Source organism: Triturus cristatus, chromosome 6, assembly GCF_964204655.1.
Source record: "Triturus cristatus chromosome 6, aTriCri1.1, whole genome shotgun sequence".
NCBI classification, from domain to species: domain Eukaryota; kingdom Metazoa; phylum Chordata; class Amphibia; order Caudata; family Salamandridae; genus Triturus; species Triturus cristatus.
The window spans coordinates 215,584,378-215,609,514 of NC_140589.1; the positions used below are offsets into that span (position 1 = coordinate 215,584,378).

Sequence of the window (25,137 nt, forward strand, 5' to 3'; positions counted from 1 at the left end):
TGGCATTTCAGCCGTCATCAGCCAGGCTTGCTTGAATCCAGTGGCAAAGTGAGCAAGGGACTCACGTCTGAGCATACCCTGCCAACTTATGGCGAACAAAGCGGTACAAAAGGGGGTGGTGATGGACGGAGCATCAGAACCAATCAAACACTCACACCCAGTCAACAGATCCGGGTTTGATCCATCACTGTTCTTTAGCCCACTCTGCCACCCCACAGTATGATTCCAAGCATGAGAGAAGCGCTGGGATTGGTATGATCAGCTGGGTTTGCCACCCAGGTGTAACTGGGAGCCTGTGGCATTTCTCCAACACAGCTGTGCAACACAGCGGGGTAGGAGAAACCTAAGTGTGCATGACGGTTTGGCCGGCCAAGACCCCAACCAAACAGTCATGCGCACTTAAAAGTGCCCACCACCACTTCCCCTGCCATGCCTGTCACAGAGGATTGCCTGGCCACGCACCACTGAAGACTCGCATGAGTGGCGATCAGGCAGGCAGAAATAAAAACCTTTTATTATATTTTATTTGTAGCAGCCTCCACCATTGTGAATACCACGGCTGCGTAGCCTCTTTATCTCCCTCTTTCAGCTCTCTGCAGTGTTCTGCTTTCTCCCTGTTTTTTCTGTCATTTTCTTCCTCCATCTTTCCCCTTTGTGTGTTTCCCTCTCAGGAAATGTCCGATGCGAAAAAATAAGTCAATGAGCGTCAGCAAAAAACAGTTCAAATTAAGCTCTGGGTTAGCCTCTTCATCAGCTATTGCGGCCCCTTGGCATATAATTTATAATTATGCAGATAATAAAGCAAATTATGTTTGAGCAGGCACACTTCCTTTAGTCGGATATCTCCAAAGATGGCTAGCACTTAAACGTGAGCCTCACTGCTCAGAAATCGCAGCTTTTGTTAACTGTTTCCTCTCAAATACTCCAAAAAGTCAATACCTTTTATATGCAGACACATATTGAGATTCACACAGGTTCCCCACGTGCCAAAGTTATCACACTGACAGTATGAGGGACGTTTAAAAGACCTTTGCAATATCCTGGCGCTACAAAAAGGTCGTATCTCGGCGGCGCGCGCGCGCTGCTGATTGCATGGGCGCCCAGTCTAATGTAATCTTCTTACGTTGGCCGATAAAGTCATTCATTGAAAACTCCCAAACTATTTGAGATCAAGGTTCAAAAATCTGCATTCCTTCTAAATGTATACGGCCTATCAGGAACAATGTTCTTATTGCATGGTTTGCTAATCGATGCCTGTGCTAGTGTGTACATTACACTGTGAAAAAATGGATGCTGCTCTCTGTGCAGGCGAATACAACAATTGTTTCAATGCCCTATGCCAGAAAAGAGGAGAAACGCCACCTGACATGATGGACAGTTACAGTTACCCAAAGACTGATATGGCCTGTGATTGTGGGCTGATCAATATGTAAATAACAACCAAACAGCTAATAATGGCTGTGGGTGGAAGACGCTCCATGAGACAGGTAAAGCGGTCACTACCAGACCTGCTACTGTATGCCTGCATAGAATGAGAACCCTAGGGCTCCCTGCTGAGAACCTGTCTGCTATAAAAGACCCTCTGCAAATCAAAGTCTTGCTCCTGGGACTCCATGATGGTTCCCCACACTGGTCCTGCAATGTACACATCTCTGATCCACAGAACAAACCTCAATGAGCCCTCTGCTCTCATGGCTCACCATCAGAGCACCAGCCTGTAGCCCAGCACTTTCACTCTGTGCACAGTGTCTGTCCCCCTAGTGCTGCCACACAAGTGAGCCTGCTCTGCTCCCAGCAGGGTGCCACCTCTCAAAACACTTAATGACATACTCAAGTAGTTAAAAGGCTTGTCCTTTGCATCGTGCATGCACAGAGACACACACAGTAAGTTACACATTCATGTACACAGCACATTTACATGCCGACATAGCTCAACAAAGCAAGGGCAATCAATTCACATCCAGGCCAACACAAATACATGCACACAGACCGACAGAAATGCCATCATACACAGAGCCATACATTTATGCACATACATACGGTGAGAAAACACATACGTGGCTTGATTGATGCCTGCAGGGAATATATGGATCAATGGATGTATGGCTGTGATTGTATACAAGGATGAAGAGACAGATACATTGTTTGTGTGCAGCACCCACTACTGCAGAATGCAGGGGAGGGGAGTTTGCCTAACGGCTAAGGCGGTCGACCCTGAATCTGGGGAACTGGGTTCGAGTCTCGGCAGTGAGGCTGAACATCCTGTGATTCTGGGCAAATCACTTCATCTCCCCGTGCCTAACAAAAATGAATGTGTGTCCTCGTGTAACGTAACTGGTGCCATTTAAAGCGCTACGATACCCGATTCGGGTCAAGTTCGCGCAATGTAAAACTCTGCAAAAAAAAAGAAAAAAAAAAGCAGGCTGTATTGTTACCATACTAATTCCTTTATGTCCTATTTGCATCAGGGCAATCAATACACTGATATAGCTTTCTCGAAAACTGGTGCACCAGATAAAATATCTACATCCCTATGGAAAAACCAAAACTGAAAAAAATATACATTCAATTCAAATTCCTGAGCCCATTGTGAGGCCATTGTATGTTTATTTCAGTATTTCCACCTAAACAGGTAGGTGTTGTATGCGATTTAGTTATAAGTCAGTCTAGAGTCCAATCAGAAACAGTGATCTATGATAAATTAATCTACCAGTATTAGCACAATTTGACGTGACAAAATAAATTAGTCTTAAAGATAACTTTGAAAAAATAAAATAGGACTGACTGCTTAATACCAATGAAGCAGGTAGTGGCAAACTCTGCTTATGAGATAGCCCTGGAGGGCTGCAGATCAGAGTTCAGCTGCCTTGGGTGGGCATCACAGGACAAAAATAGTAATTACTGTTGGAATAAGATCAGGATGTAAAGATTTGATCGGTAATTCCTCATTTCGTAGTTAAGTCTCAGTGCACGACTTTTAATGTGAGTCCCAGGGCACCTTTGCCACATAACTTTTAAAAGGCCACCCAAGTCCAAGGTGGGCATAAGAGAGTGCCCTTTCCAAATACCACTACTCATAAAATGAGAAAACAGAGAGAAAATACCTCTTAGGTCCATAATCAAATATTGATATATTAACCTATCAGCTATGACCCAGGGCTATCTTCGGATTGGTGGCATGCAACCTGCACACTTTGGAAAACCTCACTGCATCCACAGAAATAACAGTGCAGACTGACATACCTTCGTCTGCTGGGAAGCCGATTTAGATTGCGCAAATCGATGGCGCAAAGCTTCTCTAACCTGCAATTTTAAGAGCAAGTGAGAAAAATAAGGTTAATAGAAAGTGGCAATGTACAGAAATTTCTTGAATGGACAACGTAAAAATTCTTACCTTTGTATCCCAAAGAGTTGCAAACACCAAAATAAATAGACCCTGCAAACACACCGAAATTTAATAGATTAAAAAATAGCATGTAAATTTTCATACTCCGTACATAAACAAGTATTACTGCTCCAATTCCTTTCTTTTTTTTTTGTCAAACTTCTTTGATTGAAATTTGGTAGGAAGTCACAGTATGTTGTCACAAGTCGCCCACCGCAGTGAGCATTCACAGAAAGGTAACACATAAGGAACTGAGCCATGATCATTCACAAGGTACACAACCAAGCCAATGCCTCACATGGCACTGTAACAATTCCACTCTTAACACAATGTGAGAACACAACCAATGTAACCCCTTCACTGCCAAGCGTGAATCCGTCCTTTTAAATGAAATCTAAGGTGAATCCCTAATAAAGGGTAACAAAAATGAACGTGTGTAAAAATATGTTTCAACAGCAATGCTGGAGGTTTAGACACACGTAATGGCCTTCATTTTATGTGAGTGATTCCGTAGTGTCCATATGTGTCTTTAAAATGACTATGTAGCTAAAAACTAACCAAATAAAAAAAGAGAAGTTCTCACTGAAATCAGTGTCAACAGCGCAGGCCCGTTAAAGGTATAACATGAACCACAGTGAAGCAAGGCCATGAAAGGTTTTCTGGTAAATAGCGTGAAAATCTTACATGTTAACAGTGATGCCACATAAGGAAGCTGCGGTATCTGAAAACATTTTAAACAAGGGTGTCCAGAGTAGTTCCAAGAAGGCAGATTGAAGACAGATTTTCCGTCTACCCTCATAAAATAAAGTCATGTACAATTAGTCTCAATGGAATTCAGTGACGTAACAAGTTATCTTGAAAATCTGACATGGATTTGGCTTCATTGGACTATTCTATTTTTCGCCGTTACTATTCCGCTTTGGGAGGCATTGTGGGTTTAGTTTTGAAAAGGTGTTGTAATATTTATTGGCTTTTCAAGCTTAAACTTTACAGTATAATACAGTATCTATCGGTTCACCGATCATACATAGGGTCCACTATTGCCTCTTTATATATTTTTCTTTAGCTCTAACAACTGTAATTAAGAGCTCAGATTACGAATGGTGATTAAGCCATGCCGTTCAGTAAGCAGCCAGTCACAAAGCATTTTAAAGTGTTCTCGCCCCTATTCAATTGTAATATTTACTTCAATAAATCAATCTAGGTTTATAAAGTGCAGCTGATCACCCGAAAGGGTATCCAGGCACTTGAAGGTCCCAGGGGCGCATTGGAACAGGCAGGTCTTGAGGGTCCTTCGGAATTCTGGAAGTGAGGAGATGGTCTAGAGCTGCGTGGAGAGGCTGTTACAGGTCTTTGCTGTGATGTAGGAGTGTTCTACACATCTGCTTCGGTAGATGTGGGGAGTGTGGGCAAGTGAAAGGGAGGCAGAGCTTAATCTTTTTGATGGCTGGTGGAAGATCAAGTGGTGGCTGATGTAGGCGGGTCCTTGGTTGCGTAGTGCTTCCTATGTGTGGCTCAGAAGCTTCAATTAGCATCTCTTTTGTATGGGGAACCAGTGGAGGTTTGAGGTGGGGTGAAATGTGGGTTAATCTGGGGAGGTTATGGGTGAGTCTGGCTGTGGCATTCTGAATGGTTTGGAGTCTCTGTGGGAGTTGAGGTGATTCCTACGTAGCGAGCGCTGCTGTAGTCTAGTCGGCTGGTGTTGAGGGCGTGTGTCATGGTACGTCTTCTGTGCAGTGGCAGCCACTTGAAGATCTTACGTAGCACGCACAGAGTGAGGAAGCAGGCAGAGAAGACTGCATTGATCTGTGATTTTATAGTGAGCTTCTCATTGATGAATCAAAGGTTTCTGTTGTGTTCAGAGTGTGTGGGTGCGAGACCTAGGTCTGATAGCCACCAGTAGTCCTTCCATGGGTTGCTGTTATTGCCGAAGATCAGTACTTCCATCTTATCGGTGTTCAGCTTTAGGCGGCAGTTCTTCAGCTAGTCGGCAATGCTTGTCATGTATCTGTGGAAGTTGGTCCCGTTGGTAGTTGAGTCATCGGTGAGTGAGAGGATGATCCGAGTGTCATCTGCGTAGGATATTATATTGAGACCGTGAGATCTGACGATGTTGGCCAGCAGGGTAATATATGTGTTGAAGAGTGTGGGTCAGAGGGATGAGCCATGAGTGACACCGCAAATGATATTCTTGGGTATAGAGGTAAAAGGTGGTAGGTGGACCCTATGAGTTTTTCCGGAGAGGAAGGAGATGACCCATCTGAGTGCGTCCCCTTGGATGCTGATTTGATGGAGTCTTCTATCAGTGTGTGGTGGGATATAGTGTCAAAGGCTGCTAAGAGGTCAAGGAGGATCGGAGCTGTTGTCTCTCCCTGGTCAAGGAGGGTTCGGATGTCATCAGTGTCCACAATCAGGGTGGTCTCGGTGTTGTGGTTGCTACGGAAAACAAATTGGGAGGCATTGAGTAGTTGGTTCTACTCCAGGTGAATCATGAGTTGCTTGTTGATACGCTTTTCCAGTACATTGGTTGGGAATGGGAGCAAGAAGACTGGCCGGTAGCTTTTGAGCTCGGGGGGGTCGGCATGTGGTTTTTTGAGTAGTGGTCTACCTTTAGCGTTTTACCAGGCATCAGGAAATGTTTCAGTGGTGACTGAGGTGTTGAGCAGTGTGGTGAGCTCCTACATGTCTGTTGCAGTGGAGGCGTATATATCACTGAAGTCTGTAGGTGTAGGATGGGGTTTGAAGTTTCTGTATGTGGTGGTGATCTAGTCATGGAAGAAGTTGGCGAGGTTGCCGCATTGGTCTTTGAGGGCTTGATGATGTTTTCGCTGGCAAAAAGAACAGATGATAGATAGAATACTGAACAATGCAACGATTCACCCAAGTCAAGAGATCTGGGTTTAATCCATCGTTTTTTTTTCCCACCGCGACACCCCAGTTTGGGCCCAGCCATATGCAAATCAGTCTTGACCCTGTTCCTCATGGGAACAGTCCAGGCCGAACTGCCAAGCAAGGTCCTGCCTGGACCGGAAACGAGCATTCTGGTTGTTTTTGCTGGCAGCCGAGTTGAAGAATTCCTTAACGATGTTGAAGAGTTCCTTACTGCTGTTACCTCTTGTTTCGATGCGTGTGGCTAGGGCTGTCTTCTTTGTTGCTACTGTCAGGTGGTGGAGGTTGAAGGAGGTCTTGAAGGTTGCCCTGTCAGAGGTGTCCTGGCTGGCACTTCAAAATTATGTTATACTCTATGTGACGTTTTGACAAGAGCCTAGTGTCACAGTGATTTATGCGTTTATGCCTAATGTGATTTTATGAACAATACAAAGGATATTTTGATATAACCTTGTGGAGTCTCTTTTTGTGGGGTGCCTAGTGTGTGTGTATGTGTGTTGGGCAAACGCTTCACACATTGCCTCTGAGGTAAGCCTCACTGCTCTTCGAAGCTACCAAGGGGGTGAGAAGGGGTGGTTATCTTGGGTGTGTAACTCCCTTACCCTGACTAGAGTGGTGGGTTCTGCCTGGCTTAGGTGTATACCCTAGCCAACCAGAAACCCCATTTCTAACACCAGTGCTTTTGTATTCCTCATTTTTTCTACTCATGATTTTTGGGCCTCGGTAATATTTGATTTAATAATATGAAACGTTAACATTAAGGCTCCGGGTTGGTTTTATGTTCAGTATAATGCTTTTTATTGACCACGGAGTCTCCTAATTACTGTTGATTATCGGAAGAAACTAATTGTGGTTCAATTAAAATACTCAGAGTTCATTGTAATACATCTTTATGCAATATGGGTATAATTGTGAGCCAGATTTAGGTTCTTGATATACCCCGAATTTGTGGGCAGATTTAAGTGATGGAGTACAGTGCAGCAAGTCACCTTGCTGCGCTGTGTGGCAGAGAAAGGGCTGGAATGTGCTTTGTTTAAACAAATTCAGCTAATTCCTGCCTTTGTCCCTGTATTGCAAAGTCCCCTCAAGATTCTGCTCTCCCTGTGCTAAGCTTCACCAGTAGCTCAGCTAGGTAGTGCCTCTGCTGTCACCGCCGCTGACCGTGGTTTGAGGCCCTGCTCGGCTGTCCAGCCGGTTGTACTCGGCTCTCCCTAGCCGGACATCTTTTTCTTCAGTCAGTCTTCTCCCTTAATTTCCACATATTTTTCCTTCATTCTCCATCACTCTAGTTCAATTCATTTTGCTTTCCATTCTATTTACTTTGCCTTCCATTGCTATTCAATTTGCCTTTCATTTCTGTTTATTCTGCCTTCCATTTGCCTTTGCCTCCTCGGTTTTTCACACCGCTAGTGCCCCTGCACCCCCTCCAGCACCTGTGTTTTCCCACCTCCCAGCTGTCCCGCGCTCCACCCGACCCCTACTTTATGGCTGCCACTGTGTGTCCACGCACAGCAGGCACACAGCGAGCGCACCCGAGTCATGCCAAAGGCAAGCCTGTCTGCCCCCTTTCACTACCCAAACGCGACTAGCGCCAGGAACACTGCTTCCCCGACCCTCCAGCACTACAGCTCCTCAGTGCTCTATGCACTTTAAGCCAGTGAGAACAACAACTGCAATCTCTCTTCTCTTGACATCCATGGACCTCTCACCTGCCAACACTGCTTCCACTCCTTCTCTGAAACCCACGACCCACCTCTGCCCTACAGCAACAATGTCATCGCACCCCAAACCCTGCAATGCACCCTCCTCAACGCCCGGTCCCTCCACAGATACGCTGCGGAAATCTGGAATCTCCACGACAGCACCACCCTTGAAATCGCATTACTTACCGAAACCTGGACGAATGTCGCCTCGGGACCAGACATTGCGATCACCATCCCTGAAGGATACAAAATCACCCAGAAGGACTGCCCCAACTGCCCCGGTAGAGGGATCGCCATCGCCCACAAAGCTAACCTCCGTCTGAGCACCTGCACCGACGGGCTCACAGACCTGATGGAACACCTCCACTTCAAGATATAGACCAACCAGTCCACAACCCTCCGAGGTACCCTCATCCACACACCCCTTGGACACCGAGAAGCTTTCGCTGACTCCATCACGGACATCAACACCCCGCATGCCATCACCTCCACCGACTACAGCTTGCTTGGAGACCTCAACTTCCACCTCGACAACCGCCAAGCTCCCTACTCCTCCTCCCTCCTGGACCACCTCCCGAACATTGGACTCAAACAGATCGTACCAGAACCACCACACTCAGCAGGACACACCCTCAACCCCATCTTCACAGAAGGAAACTCCCATCACCTTCAGCCACACCTCCGAACTCCCATGGCCGGAACACTGCTGCGTCCACATCACCTTCAAAGCACTCATCTCCCACAGAAGTCCACACCAGCTCCAGTGCGGGAATTGGAACAAGATCTTTGACAACCAGCTTGCGGCCTCCATAAGCAGCTCTGCTCCCACCACCACAGACGATGACCCCACCACCGCCACCCGTACCCTACACAACTGATCACCGACTGCACCAACACCATCAACGCCTCAAGAAAACTTCTAACCCTCACGTGAAGACTGAATCTCTACTGAACTTCAGGAATCTAGACAAACTCCAAAACCCCAGCAGACTTCGACAACTTCAAAGCAGCCACCACCGCCCACCACAAACTCATCAGATACTCAAGGAAGTAATCACTCCAGGACAGAATATCCGCCCATGCACACAACAGCAAGGAACTTTTCGGCATCATCAAAGAGTACGCACATTCCATCTGTGAGACTACAGACATCTCACCCTCCCAGGACAGTCAACAATCAACTCGCCTCCTTCATAGAAGAAAACAACATTCTCAAATCCTCCATATAACGCTTCAGGAAGAACCACAGCACCAAAACGGCCGTACTCGCTGCGACAGATGAGATCCGCTCCCTACTCGACAGAGGAGAGACTGTGGCCCTCATCCTCCTGGACCTGTCCGCTGCCTTCAACATAATCTTACATCGTACCCTAGCCTGCAGACTCCACGACGCAGGAATCTCGAAGAAAGCCCTCGACTGGATCTGCTCATTCCTCTCTGACAGAATGCAGCGGGTCAGACTCCCCCATTTCCTCATGGAACCCACACCGACCACCTGCGGAGTCCCCCAAGGATCCTCCATCAGCTCCACCCTGTTCAACGTCTACATGGCCCGCTCACATTCATCGTCAGATCACACGGACTTAACACCGTATCGTATGGAGACGACACCCAACTCATCCTCTCCCTCTCAACAAACCCAACATCTCCAAACACAACTATGAATGAGGAATGGAAGCAGTCGCCAGGTGGATGAAGAACAGCTGCTGACAACTCAACACAGACAAAACCGAAGTATTCATCATGAGCCCACACCCCGACGCCTGGAACAACACCTGGTTTCCCCCACACCCTCAAGAACCCCTCCCCTCATGGACCACACATGCAACCTCGGAATCATCCTGGATTCCGAACTCAAAATGGACCCCCAGATCATCGCTGTCACCTCTTCCTGCTACCACACCCTCTGCCTACTCCATCAACAGGGATCAACAACAACCCTAATTCGCAAACTCCAGGGCATCCAGAACGCTGCCGTCAGACTAGTCCTCAACCTATCGCACCACGGCCACATCAGCCAACAACTACGAACACTACACTGGCTCCCCGTCACCATTGTGCAAGGGTGCCTGCGTTGTAAGGAGGATTGTTTTTGTGCAGGCAGGGACACCTACCAGCACAAAAACTATTTTCAGAGGTATATTACACCATCTATGTGTGCTGCAGAATGCATCAAGCATAGAAAGAGAAAGTAACAAAGAGAAATTAATATATTCTCCAAGTTATGTCTCCCCAGAAAGGTGGATCTTTTTGGCGCATTCCCAGGTTTATCAGTTCTGGTAAATCTGTGAATGCATCAAAATCCATGGGAGGTGCATGGGAACACCCATGCAACACCGATGGAACGCCTTCCCAGGGCAGAGTAATGCAATGCAGCGATTTGCACTGCATTGTGTTACTCCCTGATTTACCAAGCCCCTCAGGGCCACGCAAAATGACCTTGAGTGGCTTGATAAATTGCATTTTTTCGTTTTGGTCATACATTTACCACGTTGCGTGGTGCAAATGTGACTCTCACCCCTCCATAGATTAGGCCCGGAGTGTTCTATGCTCCTTAGTAAGGTGGATTGTTGCAGTAATTGCATGTGACCTGCATGATGTACAGCTTACTATCACCAGAAGCAGTATGTAGTGTGTTCATGGTATTGTTGGCAGCCTGCGAACCAACTAGAGTTCTTTGCCCCAGAGTATGGCATGCACCGTGTGGGAAATATCAGGGCATTCAGTTAATTCTTAAAAGCTACGTGTTCTTTTCGCAGTGTTTATATATACTCAGCTTGCTTCCAGTATGTCATAGTATGGTAGGCACTGTGCGGCATGTTCAGTACCGGTGTATTTGTTGATGGTTGTCTTCTAGTTTGTGTTTTCTATATGTCAGAATGCAGCTGCCGCTTGGTTTCTCCGTTGCAGTTGTGAATCTTTGCACAGTATTTGCATGTGTCCGTGTTTGTCGTAGCGTTCTTTCTGCTGTCCTGTGTGTCCTGTAAGGCCGGTCCTCTGTTCTTTGGTTCTGTGTGTGTTTTCTTGGGTGTTGCATTTGCACTTGTTTGGAAGATGGGAGGAATGTTGTGCCCTTTGATGTTATCTGTCACGTGAAGGATACTGTTCTCTCTAGAATTCTGTGGATCGTCCTGCTCAAAAGTGCAATTGAAGATGTAGTCCGTGTGTGCTACTTCTAACAATTATAGTATTAGTGGTTGAGAAGTTAATTAGAAAGACCAAGCTTCTTCTGGTACTGTGTAGTCAGTGTAACGAAATGTAACCTAAAGTATTAGAATAAAGCATTTTGTGTGTACCAGACCAAGAGCTTAGATCACCACACCACATACTTCAATAACCACCACCCTTCTGGTCCTATATGTCAGCAAAGCATGAAAAAGGAAATTCTTTTTCTGATAGCATCAATGAAACTATTTCCGGTTTGTGCAAACTCTCATATACTGACCTGAAGAGAATTGAGGGCAGAGAATATTCCATGGATCACTACATTTCCTGAGCTTATTGTTCCAATTCCAAATCCCCAGGTCAGACCTAAGAGTGGAGTCAGGACGGCAACACTTTTCGCAATTTTTACTAGTGTGCTCTTCTCTTCTTTGCTTGGCTTATCCCCAACTGAAGGCCGCAGGAGCTTCACAATGACCACGATGAGTATGATAAAGTTTGCGGCAACAGTGGTTAAGGCCGGCACAACAAATGCAAGGAATGCCATAGTGGAACTGAGGTTGAGCCAGCAGGACAGCCCTTCTCGATACTGGTTACTGGGCTGAGTCACAGCTACCGTAATAACTGATATGATGAGGGGGCATCCATAGCCCAGACAGAAACTAATTGCCATCATGGTCGTCTTGCTCATATCATGGAAAACATAGACCAAGCGATAGAAGAGAATGAGTCCCATGGTGAGCATCCAAAAAAACAAGGAGAGGTAGAAAAACTGGGTAAAAAATGTAGCAGCTATGCAGGCATCACCCGCGTTAGTAGTTGTGTTTTTAGCGGTTTCCTCTAGGATATCGGACATCCTTGAACCGATGATGAACCAAATGTCAGCGATCAGAAGCGATACAGCAATGTTCACCAAGCACACATGGCGCATGTAGGAGGTTTTATTTCTGGTGACAGATTTCCAAACTAGAGCCTCAATTACAATACAAATAACCAGACTTGCCAAGGATATGCTCACGCCGATGTAAGTGATGTAGTTGAGTAGGTCCTTCACATTTTTTGTAAAGTAATTCTTCGATGACATAAGAATTGAGAATGACGTCAGGTGATCACAAGTACATGTAACAGCATTTCCCGTGTCATTTTCCTGACACCCTGTGTTATCCCATCCTCCAGTCCCATTGCCTTGACTGAAGTTCCAGTAGACGCACGTGGGATTCACCAGTGAGGCGTTGATTTTTGGAAATGTCATCACAATTTGAAAAGCATTATTTGAAATGTTCCTATTTAGTACAGTTGACATAATCAAACTATTCACTTCGCTCTTATTTTCACCCCCAGGTAAAATATCCACCAAGGAGGCATAGGCTATGGTGACAACAGTTGTATTAATCGACAAAAGCCCAGGCGGTATTCTCACATCTCCGGATCCATTACTAAAGTTGAACTTCTTATTATAAACGTCATTTTCTGAAGTGATGTTTATTCCCTGTACGATTATATTTTGAGATTCAGCATGCAAATTTATGGAATTACTGATTTGAAGTCCTCTTCCAAATGTTTCTGTTGCACTCAACAATAGAGAGCTATTCCTGATTTTGTCTGCCGGGCTCAGAACATTCCATGCAGTGGCATTTTCCACAAGAACGCCTACAACGTTGATAACATTCTAAAATGAAAAAAGAAATAGAGAGTAAGTCTTCAATTGTTGAAATGACATTAAATATCAGTGATATTCACAATGGTAAGTTACACTTGTGAGTAATTTGCACATGTCAATTTAGTTCAACACCCTCCCATAGAAAATAATTGGAGTTAAGGACTTGCAATAAAACTCCACGGGACATAATGTTTTCAGAATCCCTTCCAGAGGGCAAACTGGGCATGCAGGGGCTACTGGACCCAACCGTGGTGGTTCAGGCCTTTTACTCCGGATATCTCTGGGTCCAACCTACTATGGATCCAAAGCAACTGAGCCAAGTAGCCTTTCTACACTTGCTTCTCAGTGGTAGCTGTAGATGAGCAACCAAAGGCTCCCTCTGGGGTGACCTGTAGATACAGTTGAGTAAATATGACCCATAACCTCAAGGTGCACATGGTACAATCAATATCCAGGCAAATGCTTACTTTTAGAAGAAAAAGAAGTATGTTAGTTCTAACTCTATGCAATCAAAGAAAGAACAAAATTCATAAGCATCAACACAATCCTTCTGAGGTCGCGGCTCCAGTAGTTTTAAGGCAAATCCGTGTCCCACCCTCTTTCTTGCAATGTGGTGAGGGCTATTTCGCATCCAGGAAATGCTCACAAGTAGGCTGTAGTCAAGGATTTCCCTTTGCCTCTTTAGTGGGGGTTTGCGGTAACCTCACCTCTGTTGGTGGAGTTTGCTTGGAGTGCAGAGTTTGGCAAAAATCTCCTCCAACCACTGTGTCGTGGAGTTTACAGATGCCCACACCTTATACAGTGCTGCCTATATGTCAACTCCTATACAACAACAACACTGTATTTGAGAGCGGTACCCTAAGTGACCGAGCATATTTTAATTTAAATAAAGGCCTGTCTCAATTCCGCTTTGCACATTATAGGAGCTCTCTGGTATTGGGAGGAATGCTAATATGTTAGGGGATCTGTATTTAGCAAAACCCACAAGATGATGGATGGAATGTTGCACATTGGCAAAACATTCACCCCAGTCACAGATCTGGGTTTCATCCATCGTTATTTTGCTCACCACGCCACCCCAGTTCAGACATGGCCAGACTGTATTTAGTGACATGTCATCCAATCACAGTGCACTGGAAGGAATCACAAAGCGCTGATTGGCTGTGGAGTCTCCCCTTACCTCTGTCCCAGCTGTCCTCAGATAGTCAGCCCTTCACAAGCTTTAAGTAGTCTCTCTTGAATTGAGGGACTATCTCACATGCAAGTTACAATAATCTTGCTATTGTATTAGGAAAAATATGTTTCTTTAATGCATACATTTCTTTGTAAATAAATAACGCATGGATGTTGACTGTCCATAACACCATTAGATCATTTGTAGTCTTTTGGAAATCTTCATACTTTATATACACCCCCTGAACTCCTCGATTCCACCATAATCAGGTACAGTGAGCGCCAAGTGTGGTACGCAGCGGCGGGTGGGAGTCTGCCTTACATTGTCTCTGGCATCAGTCATTAGTACTACTGCTTGAGCTAAAGGCTGCACTCGGGTGACTTGGCCCAGGATGTGATGTGAAGAATCAGTGTGCTCATGAGCATGTGCAGCATGACTTCAAGGCAGAGATTAACAATGTGTGTGTCTGTCAATTGCTGCTCCTTTCATTCCTGCACCTCGGCAAGTGGATGGGGCTGCCGAGCTGAAATCAGAGGAGCTACTTTGGGACTGTGCTTGAGGGAGTGCTGGAAGAGGCACTCAGTTTCCTAACTCAGTTTCCTATCCCCTTCTGCTGCTGCTCTGGTGGATGTGCCTCAGACCGCCCTGTCTGGTAGCTGTGTGTGTGTCCTGTCTGGTGTTGTCCTGCGGAGCGGGGAAGATGCCGTGCCGAGTGTCTCCAGTCTGTAGTCACACAGAACTGCCTGCATTCCATGCTGAAATACTGTTTAGATGTGCTAGCAGTTGAAGTTTCTCTGTGTTTCATCCCTGAGACCTAGCTGCCACAGTAGTGCCCCTAAGCCATCAAATCTCCCTCCCTAATCATCTCCGACTGAACCACCCAAGCGGCAAGATCAGAGGAACAAAATACACAGGGCGCTATAGAGAGTGCAAAGCCTTTGATGTGCATCACATCTGCATTGGTGGGAGGGACTCTTGGAGTTTTTATGCAACTCCTTAGAATTCCACAGAGTAAAACTCAGCAAGTTCAGTCCACCCCTACTCTTTAGCAATTAGAGCACCGTTGTCAGCATAGAGTCCCTCGGGGCCCCACAGACCCAGTTCAAGTCTTACCCGCTCTTGCAGTATGGATGCATTCAGTAGTGCAGTGAATGTCCAATCCATAAGCACTCAGGCCCTGATCCTGTTTTCAGAAGTTGGGCTGCACGCAGCAACATCTGGCAGGAGCAGTGTCTCTTCCTCATGTGGTACTGCTAGCGTTTTGCAGAAATCAGAACTGCTCCAAATTCACAAAATTGAAGTAAGTCATTCTTCCCCACACAGAGGGAGGGGGCGAGATCCTCCCATTCTCAACCGAAGCAATGGTGCGAAATCTTCTGCAGCGTCCTTCACAAACCTTGGGGGATCAATCAGGTGTGCAGGTCGACTTGCCAGTCACAGCCTATATCTTCATTTGGTTAACAACCAGGACTACTGGCAATGTTGGTATTGGCATACAGGGTTGCCTTTGCACATCCCCACTGGGGCGCAGACTCCCCTAGTGCAATCGCTCACACCATGGTGGTCCCTCTTGGCATATGGGGTTGGCAATCGAGGTGGACACAATTCTTGGCACTCTGGCAACAATACATTCATTGGCAGCCCCGTCTGGCATAGGGGGTCACCACAACAAGGCGGTGGGGGTCTGGGGTTTCCCACACGTCCCTCACTACACAGCTCAGGTCACGGCGTCCCTCTCCTGGCATACAGGGGTTGCTGTATCGCTCATGCACATGGACAGCAACCCAATCTACCCACAGCCATTTCCTCACTCCTCGCTCAGGGAGTCTTCTTGGTAGGGCTCCCCTCTGGACGTTGCTCCCTCCAACACGCTATTCTTCTTCACAGGGTGCACTGCTCTAGAAAGCAGGCAGGCGCTGGTGCTCAAGGCTCCAGGGCAGGTGATCTTGGTTTCCGTGGGTAAGATCCCCTCACCCAGCAGGGAGATTAGCATGCCTTTTCTCCCAGTTCTGGTCACAGGCAGACGTCTTGTAGAGACTCCAGTTTTCACACAGCCCGGCTGGCTGTTTGGCAAATGATGTTTGGAGTTTCTACCTCCCCTTTGTATTCTATTTCTAGACACCAAATGTGATTAAGGGTCTGAATCTTTTGTATTTTCATGCTGGGGTTCTGTTTCTTTAGAAATGTACACTTTTCTTTCTCTTCTTTCCTCTTGAAAGGCTGTCTGCCACAGCAAGAAAGACTCCGAAGTAGATTGTCCTACAACACAGTTCACACCTGGATGACAGCCACAGTGATATAAGCATTAAAAGGTTAATCCTGGCCTCCATGCCCTACTCTTTAGGATTCCCTTACCATCCCTATCTCCTTCCTGATGTGTGTTCCTTGTGATCTATCACTGAATCGAAGCACTACCTTTTGAAGTATAAAAGGGTAGTCTGTTTCTCACTTCCTCCAGTGTGTATCCCACCCAGCAAACAGAAAGACAGCAATACACAAAGCAGTCTGGGAGATTCCTCTACTCCTTATGGCTTTACCAGGCACACCTGGGCCTCCAAAATGGGTCCTCTATGTAATATAGCCTTGCAGGCACACTTGCACCCAGAATACATGCTCAGCACACTTACTGTTACTGCTATGTATTGCGCAATCACATGCTCTCATATATTCAGCACACACATTCAGTCGGTGAACGCTGGTCAGTACTGTTGTTTGTCAGTGTGCTGTATCAGGGTGTGCTGTTTGCAAGCACACACAGTGCTAGCACACATGCACCACGTGCATGCTCTACAATACTTCACCTATCATACTTGTACTTCATGCAATTAAACATACACCCAGACAGGTTTCCATTGCAAATGCACTGCATAGCACTACATCCCTCATGTAAAGTATTCCTCACAGGCATACGTACACTCAGTACATGCAAAAACCACTCAAACTAAACTTCACAGTACTGCTCTATCCCTGTACTGTACCCTTCCCAGGCACACATACATCCAGGGCAAAGGCTCTACTCTTTCACTGCTCAGTTATCAGCATCCACCTGATGTAGGCTAACGGTGAGTTAGGAACACACCAGCAGAATTTGAAAGATGAGTGAGCTTGTAGGCCTCACTCCAGCGACACAGGGTAAAAATGACTTGTTCACTACTACTGATCACTACATGGTATGCTGCCACCTCCGTACTTGTGCTGCTTAACTCTTGGTGAAGGCAGTAGCCTTCCACCACTATGAGGGTAGCACTTTGGGTGCCCTTTCCGGTCCAACAAGATCAAAATCAGTATTAGTACGGCTGGGCACTGAAGGCAGGCGTGCACGTCTGTCCCAACAAATGTTTTTATTCAGATTATTTTAGATAGTTAAAAATGTAAATGTCATTTAGCGTGAACAATAATTTAAAAGTATAGCATATACTTTTAAATGTAGTTTAAAAAAGCTAAATACCATTTTTGCATTTAGAAAGTAATCTAGAATTACATTTGATTAGAATATAATTAAAATGCTTTAAATAAATTCTATGCAAAAAGAACAATTGATTGACAGAATGCAGAACATTGTCATACATTCACCCCAGTACAGAGATCTGGGCATAAATCCGTCGTTTTTTTGCTCCCCATGCCATTCTTGTTTGAACCCAGCCATATGCAAATCAGTCTTGACCCTGCGCCCAAAAGGAACAGTCCAGCCCGAACTGCCAGGCCAGGTCCTCCCTGGACTGGAAACAAGCATCCTAGGACAGGTTTCGGGGTTTTACCCCTCATCTGCCAGGATATCTTGACTCCAGTGGCATGGAGAGCAAGGGCTTGGCAGTTCGGTCTGGACTTTTCCCATGAGGCACAGGGTCAAGACTGATTTGTATATGGCTGGGTCTGAACTGGGGTGGTGAAGTAAGCTACAGAACGATGATTTGTTCGCCCTAAGTTGGCAGGGTATGCCCAGGAGTGTCCCTTGCTCACTTTGGCACTGGTTTCAAGCTAGCCTGGCTGATGAGGGATGTTACTTCAAAACCGGTCCCAGGATGCTTGATTCCGGTCCAGGGAAGACCTGGCTTGGGACTTCAATCTGGACTGTTTCCATGAGGCACAGGGTCAAGACTGATTTGCATGTTGCTGGGTCTGAACTGGGGTGGTGAAATGATCTAAAGAACAATGATGGATTCAACCAAGATCTGTGACGGGGGGTGAGTGTCTGAAATGTTTCTGCGCTCCACCCATCATCTCCTTGTGTTGGCTTTCTATGCATAACTTTTCATAATTATTAATGCATAATTAAAAAAGGTTTCTCTATTTGAGAAGGCATTTTTCAATTGATAGCTCTAAAAATATATTTTAATTTAATTAATGATATTTACATAAATTAAAGATGCTTTTTAAAATTATGTTAATAGTACTGTAGCATCTTTTGTTTTATAAGTAAAATAAACACATACACATAATTTACAATAACATTATAAAAATATGTTCACATTTCTTTTCGATTTTATTCAATATTTTTATTTATTTTACCATATATTGTAACACAGGGAGACTCCACAGTTGTGCCTGAAATCGTTGCATTGTAGAGCATGGAGAAAACATATTTTTACCAAAGAGGAAATAAATAAAATAAAGTATATTTGCATACACTGAGTTTTTCATGCAAAAATATATGCCTGGAAACCACAGTGCCGATACATAAAGGTTTTCCAGTGGCTTACGTTTGCAGCACCTCTGCCTTCCTCCTCAAACTCAGGATTAAGCTGGAAGCCCTGGATAGGTAAGTCACCCCTACTTACAGTAAAATCATCATCGATTCATTGCAGTGATAGAGGGCGCACAGACGCAGGTTCTCTGCCTGCAGGAGCCCTTTATTAATAGACCTGGCGGCAGAGCACGCAGACAAAGAACCGAGGGGCAGCATTTGAAAGCTGCCAGGGAACCAGCTTCGTGCCAATAGTGTGAAAAACAGCTTCTTATGCACGACTAACAGACACCGTTAGAGTGACCTTATAATTCCCCCTGGATTCGAGCACCCCCTTCTCTTACTCCAAGCTAGAACGAATTGTCAATCTTTCAGATGCTTGTGAAAGGGAATCCGGGTGTTTCAACTCCCGAGTGTTTTGAACCTTTAAGACGCGCTGTGCTCCTGGAAACTGACATCAACACCGGACCCCCAAGAACTTTTAGTGGCATGTTGACTGGTGTGCTAATTCCTCAAAGTACCGACTGGGATGTATGATGTTACAACGCAAGTGTTTACAACGCGTGTCGTTACATCGCATTCGTTACAACGAACGGATGTAACCACGCTATGCCATTACAACGCAAGTCTGTACATCGACTTGCACTAGATGGCGTGCTAACATTAGTAAAGTGTAATTTACTATTCCAACTCCATTCCATTTAACAGTAGGGAAGGTGTAGGGATAGTAAACTGCACTATTTGTAATGTTAGCACGCCATCTAGTGCAAGTCGATGTAAAGACTTGCGTTGTAATGGCATGGTGTGGTTACATCGCGTTCGTTGTAACAAATGCGATGTAACGGCACGCGTTGTTCTAACCGCGTTGTAAAGGTTGTTCCCCTACCGACTGTCTTCCGGACGGAATTCACTCGCGTTTTCTCCCTGCCTCCAAACAATTGTAGCAAGAAAGGACACGCGCTGCTTTCTGCATCAAAGGCAAGGACGGATGGTTTATTTCGGGCTACTTGCTATATTGTTTCTCGCTATCACAGAGATATTGTTTGGTGGAGAGAATTTGAATCACGAAAGCCAGTACTGAGCTGTTCATACATTATTTTTTTTTTAAACAAAAACTTTATTGAAGACTCCTCTTGTGACAAGGAGTTGGAAGCTGGCAGGCGTATGGCTTTGAATTTTTGGGATCTGTGATTCTACATCTTGGAGAACGATTTGCCTCATTAATATTTTCCTTTTTAGCGGGACTTTTGATTGGTACACTCTCGAGAGGAGACCTTTTATTGGGCCTTACTTGGGGGTTCAAGTATTTGGACTGTAAATACCTTCTACTGCCACCACCATTGCCGTGAGGGGAACGGCCTTCGGAACTTCATTCCCCAGCGTTCCTGGTTTTGGGCGCTTGCCGCAGACGTCATCTGGCAGCGCCCGGGCTGTACTTAAGGATTGTAGGGCGGGCCCGTTTGTGCCTGTTGGAGACCGGCAGGAGGACAGGACGGGGCACCCCTCTGTGGAGTGCCGAAAAAGGCCAGTTCCTCACTGTTGGCGCGTAAGGCCATAGTTGCGCACCGGGCCATTTCCGCATTGTTATTGTTATTAGTACATTGCGGCACCCACCATATTGTTTGTGTGCACACTAGACTATGGCCAAACATAGGAAACCTACTGGGGGCTCTGTGTTGGGCACCTTAGACCAGTTCATTACACGTGCATCATCGGCTTTGGAGAGAGAAATAACTATGACGGAAAAGAGACTCTATGGACCCCACTTTTGATAGACGATCTTCTTTGGGTAATCTAGCCCAGGCAAAGTCCCCCCATGATACCCCTGTTGTTCCTTTGAATGTAGAGGACGATACTACCCCAGGACACGCTAGTATAGCAGTTGCGTCTAGTTTATCCAATTCGGAAGGGTGCACAAAGAGGGTTTCAACAACTAATCTTGTGGATAGCAGCATTTTGTCTGAGCCTACACGGAGATGCACGCATACCCTCAGTGTAAAACCCGTCCCTATTGAAAATAGCGACAAAACGGACATTAAGAGGAAACTGACAGATGCGCAACAAAAGGGAAGGAAGGCGAAGAAGCCCAACACGGAAATGGACGATAATGGTCCCCCAGTGATAATAATCCCAGAAGCTGCTCCCTTAGAGGCGACATCGACCGCCCAAACATTAAGTTCTAGGGAGGAGACATCATTCAGCTGGGGAGAGGATATGTGGGCCAAAATGGAAAACCTGTTTATTAAATCCTGTGCCCCCATATATGACAGGCTGGATAAAATAGATATTAGATTGAGTATCCTTGAGGCAGAAGTAGCGAGGGTCCAGGGAAGAGGGCCCGCTACTTTGGGAGCAAAGGGGTTGGAGAAGGAGATAGGAAAGCAGGGGAGAGGAATGACCGAACCCGTAGATGGGATGATCCCAGCTTCCCCTGGTGAAGGACTGTCTGGTAATAGTCATTCCCAGGCATCCCATTTAGATCCTCAAGGGCAGGATAGCGGCCCTGTGTTAACTAGAAGAGTCCCAGCATCCCAACAATGCCCAAGGGGAAAGGGTCGTGGCACCACTACCGTAATTGCAAACCCTCCCAAGATAAACTCTACACCCCCCCCAGTGACCGACAGCGGGAAATCCTATCACGTATTAACCTCCCCCTGGCATGTGCACCATATGTGGTAATATTAGTGGGGGTACCAGTTTTACGACCGGGTCAATGGGAGAATTATCCTGCTCTAAAAAGAAAGTGCATCCAGTGGTTGAATGCTAACCGTCCGCTGCCCCCTACGGCAGTGGCGGAGATCTTATTTGCCCGGAGGGTTGAGTGGGTAGGGGGTAGGGAAAAGTCGGTGAGGGGTGATTGTATAGTAATCAAGTTCAAGGACATCAGAGCCGTAGAACATATATGTGGGTGGGTGCAGGAAAGGCCTAGGCCCCAAATAAATGCTGTTCCCCTTGATTATTTTTACTCAGAGGTGAATATACCCATAGCGCATGATTGTCTACGAGTAGGAGGGGGCACCACAGGAAATTTATGGGGTGTAGAAACTAGGAACAAGTACGATGCTCTTTCAGGGCTAGAGGACTGTGATTGACGCCACTTGCCCCAGGCACAGGCTAGAAACACGGATGGTCGAAGTATATTGGCACTGAAGGGGGTAGGGATAGAAAGGGGTTTTCAAAAAGGACTTTCAGCTGGCTCTTCTGACCAATCTCTAGGGGGAAAACTGGTATTCTATCCTCGGTTAGATCCTGAGGTTGGGAATGCTAACCCACCGCTTAACACCATGGTGGCTGAGCTGGATTCCCTAACAGTACCAGGGATAAACAATAGTATTGCCAGGTCCCATACTATGGACCGTGTGGATACCACAGAAAGCCCTCCTTTTTCCAATGCTCCCACTTTGAGTAATTTGTCCTTGCTGTCCTGGAATATAGCTGGCTTAAGCTCCAAGATATCACAGGATGAGTGGGCCGATTTTATTGAGGGTCATGATATCTGTTTGTTCCAGGAGACGTGGGCAGTCCATCACGTCTTTCGCCAGGGTTACATGAATTTCTATATCCCCGCAGAAAAGAAAGATAGGGGACGGCCAATGGGTGGTTTAGTAATTTGGGTTAGGCAGGCGCTGGCCTGCACCGTATCCCAGTTACCCACAGCAAGTAGTGATATCTTAGCTGTAAGGGTGAAGATGGGGTCAGGGATACGAGTAGATATATATAACATCTATGCACGTGGTCTTCCTGGAGGTTGTCGTTCTGAGGTGGTGGTAGCATTAGAACTGTTGTTAGAATCATCGCCTAGTGAAGTCTGGCCACTAATTGGGGGAGATTTTAATACTACGTTTGAACCAATGGGTTCCGAGGATGGAAGTCTAACTGAAGAGGAGGACCGTAAATGGGCAATACCTACTCTTGAAATCCCACCTATAAAAAGATGGACAGAGGCGGCTATCCATTTAAAGGGTCTTTGTATGGGCCTGTAGTTGAGGGCGGCCAATGGCCGAACCCGTTCTGATAGGTCCGGGGTTGTAACTTTTGATAATGGGTCATCGTCAAGTCGCATAGACTATTGGCTGGTTAGTCTATATCTGTGGCAGTACCTCATCGACATGGCTGTAGTCAACCGAGTCGAAAGTGACCATAATCCGCTTATAATGACTTTGGCTGGGGTGTTTTGTAAGGCAATCCCTATTAGGGATACCATGGCAAACCACGATGTCGTGGTTAGTAATGATATGCGCCACCTTAAGTGGAACTACATAGTCGCTCACCCAGAGATAACGGCCAAAATGGAACAGGAGCTAAGTATAACCATGGGTATATTGGGTGCCAATGACGATAGCCAGGAATGGAAGACGATGGTGATGGAGGAGCATATAGCCCTCTTTAATCGCCTGAAGTCTTATTTTCTTAAATGTGGCAGGTCTGGGAAACCAAATATAAGAAAACCCCATAGGTGGTACAATGAAGACTGTCGCCGGGCTAGAGTTGAGTTGGGTACTGCACTACGATATAGAGATGGGGGCAGAGTACGTCTGGCAAGGAACAAATATAGGAAAGCCGTTGGTGCTGCTAAAAACAGTGGGAACAGGATAACTGAGGTGATTTACTAGAAGCCTGCAAGGATAAAAACCCAAAAGCATTCTGGGATAAACTTAAATGGGCAAAGGGTGAATGCCCAGATCCTCCTCAGAATAATGTAGCCCAGGAACAGTGGGTGGAGTACTTCAAACCCCAGTACGCATTACCATCAGATGAGCTAGATAGTAGACCCTTTATTGACAAACCCTTTAATAAGTGGGTATTTACTATGGGTGACGTGAATAGGGCATTAGACACAGTGACACCTGGTAGAGCCGCGGGGTCTGATTGTGTACCTGCTGACGTGTTTTTGAATAATAAATCGCTGTGGTGTAGTTATATACAAATTATTGCCAACACAGTCGCATGTGGTGCTCCAATCCCGCCCTCATGGAAGGGAGCGGAAATAATTCCTGTCTACAAAAAGGGTGACAAATCGGTGGCAGGTAATTACAGGCCGATCAGCCTTATAGACTCCATGCAAATGCTATGGATAGATGAACATCATATACTCACCCCTTTGCAGGCAGAGTTCCGCCCCCTCACAAGTACAATAGATCAGATATTCCGTTTTGTGACAATCTATTGGAAGACTGTCTTATTGGGTAGGGGAGCATTATATGCAGTATTCGTAGACCTGAAGGCAGCGTTCGATGCTGTTCCACGCTGTAAGCTGTGGCAGGTATTAGGCGATTTGGGTATGCCATTGGAGGAGTTGTCCCTAATCGTCCGCTTACATGAGGATAATTATGCTTGGGTGCGGTGGGGAGCAAGGGGCGAGGTCACGGAGACCTTTCCCGTTGCTAGGGGAGTGAGACAGGGTTGTGTGCTGGCACCCACCCTGTTCTCGCTCTTCGTCAATGGGGTGGCCGATTTCCTGGCCCAGGCCCCCTCTGACGCCCCAGTATTATCAGGAGGTTACATCCCTGTCCTCATGTTTGCGGACGATACCCTATTATCTCAAAGACACCCAGTGGTCTACAGAAAAAACTAGTGAGGTTTGAAGACTTCTGTAGAATCCGTGGCCTAGAAATAAACACGGGGAAGACCAAATTCATGCAATTCACCAGACATAGATCATTCAGGGGCAAAATCAGCATGAACAATGTTTTGCTTGAGCAAGTAAATGCTTTTACATATTTGGGCGTATCCTTACAGAAGGATATGGGCTGGAAATACCAACTCAGTCTGACTACTCTTAAATTTAAACAGGTGGGGGCGCTTCTGGGGAAATTTAAAACCTCTAGTACGAAGCCCTTTGCCCCGGTGTTAGAAATATACGGGCTAAAGGGTTTGAACTCTGTTCTTTATGGAGCAGAGCTTTGGGGATTCGCAAATTTGAACCAACTGACCGCGGTAGAGAACTCATTTCTACGTAAAGTGGTTGGAGTCCCAGTGAGTACCCCAATGCACCCCCTTCGGTTAGATTTGGGTAGGAAGGCTGTAAGCGACTTTGCAAAACTTCGACCACTATTATATTGGCGAAGACTATGGTGCACAGAAGAGCTAGAACAATACACCAATGGTCTCAAGGATGTAATGGTGGCCGATACCTTCAACAAAATCTCTTGGTTAAAAGAGATTAGATCGCTTCTTGTGAAGATGGGTCTGAGTGAATTGTGGAATGATCCTCAAAATTCAGTTTTCCCATCAAAAAAAATCCTGAAGAACATGTATTGGGATTGGGTAATGGCAGAGGCTTGCACGAGTAGATCAACAAGGTACCTAACAGGCCAATTTTTAGAATTTAAGCAAAGACCGGCATTAGAAAAGTACTGGGATGTGAACACGAAACCCCACGATAGGAAATTATATTTCCAGTTGAGGGCTGGCACCCTCCCTTTAAGGTTGTTTACAAGTAGCTGGGTCGGATCCCCAAAAGAAGAATGCCCATGGTGT

General features: G+C 46.0%; 1 protein-coding gene across 6 annotated transcripts in view; it reads right to left on the reverse strand.

Moving 5' to 3' along the window:
- Positions 1-25,137, reverse strand: part of LOC146816667 (adhesion G protein-coupled receptor F5-like) — a 531,046-nt gene that overhangs the window by 55,329 nt on the left and 450,580 nt on the right. For all 6 annotated transcript variants that reach the window (XR_014962931.1, XM_085610566.1, XM_085610564.1 and 3 more), the window contains exons 14-16: positions 11,423-12,808; positions 3,395-3,436; positions 3,244-3,303 (exon numbers count right to left, since the gene is read on the reverse strand). Coding sequence is in view for 5 of the 6 variants with exons in the window: in XM_085610566.1 (XP_085466692.1) it covers positions 3,244-3,303; positions 3,395-3,436; positions 11,423-12,808 (1,488 nt within the window). In the remaining variant the exon portion in view is untranslated. The remainder of the gene's footprint in view (positions 1-3,243; positions 3,304-3,394; positions 3,437-11,422; positions 12,809-25,137) is intronic.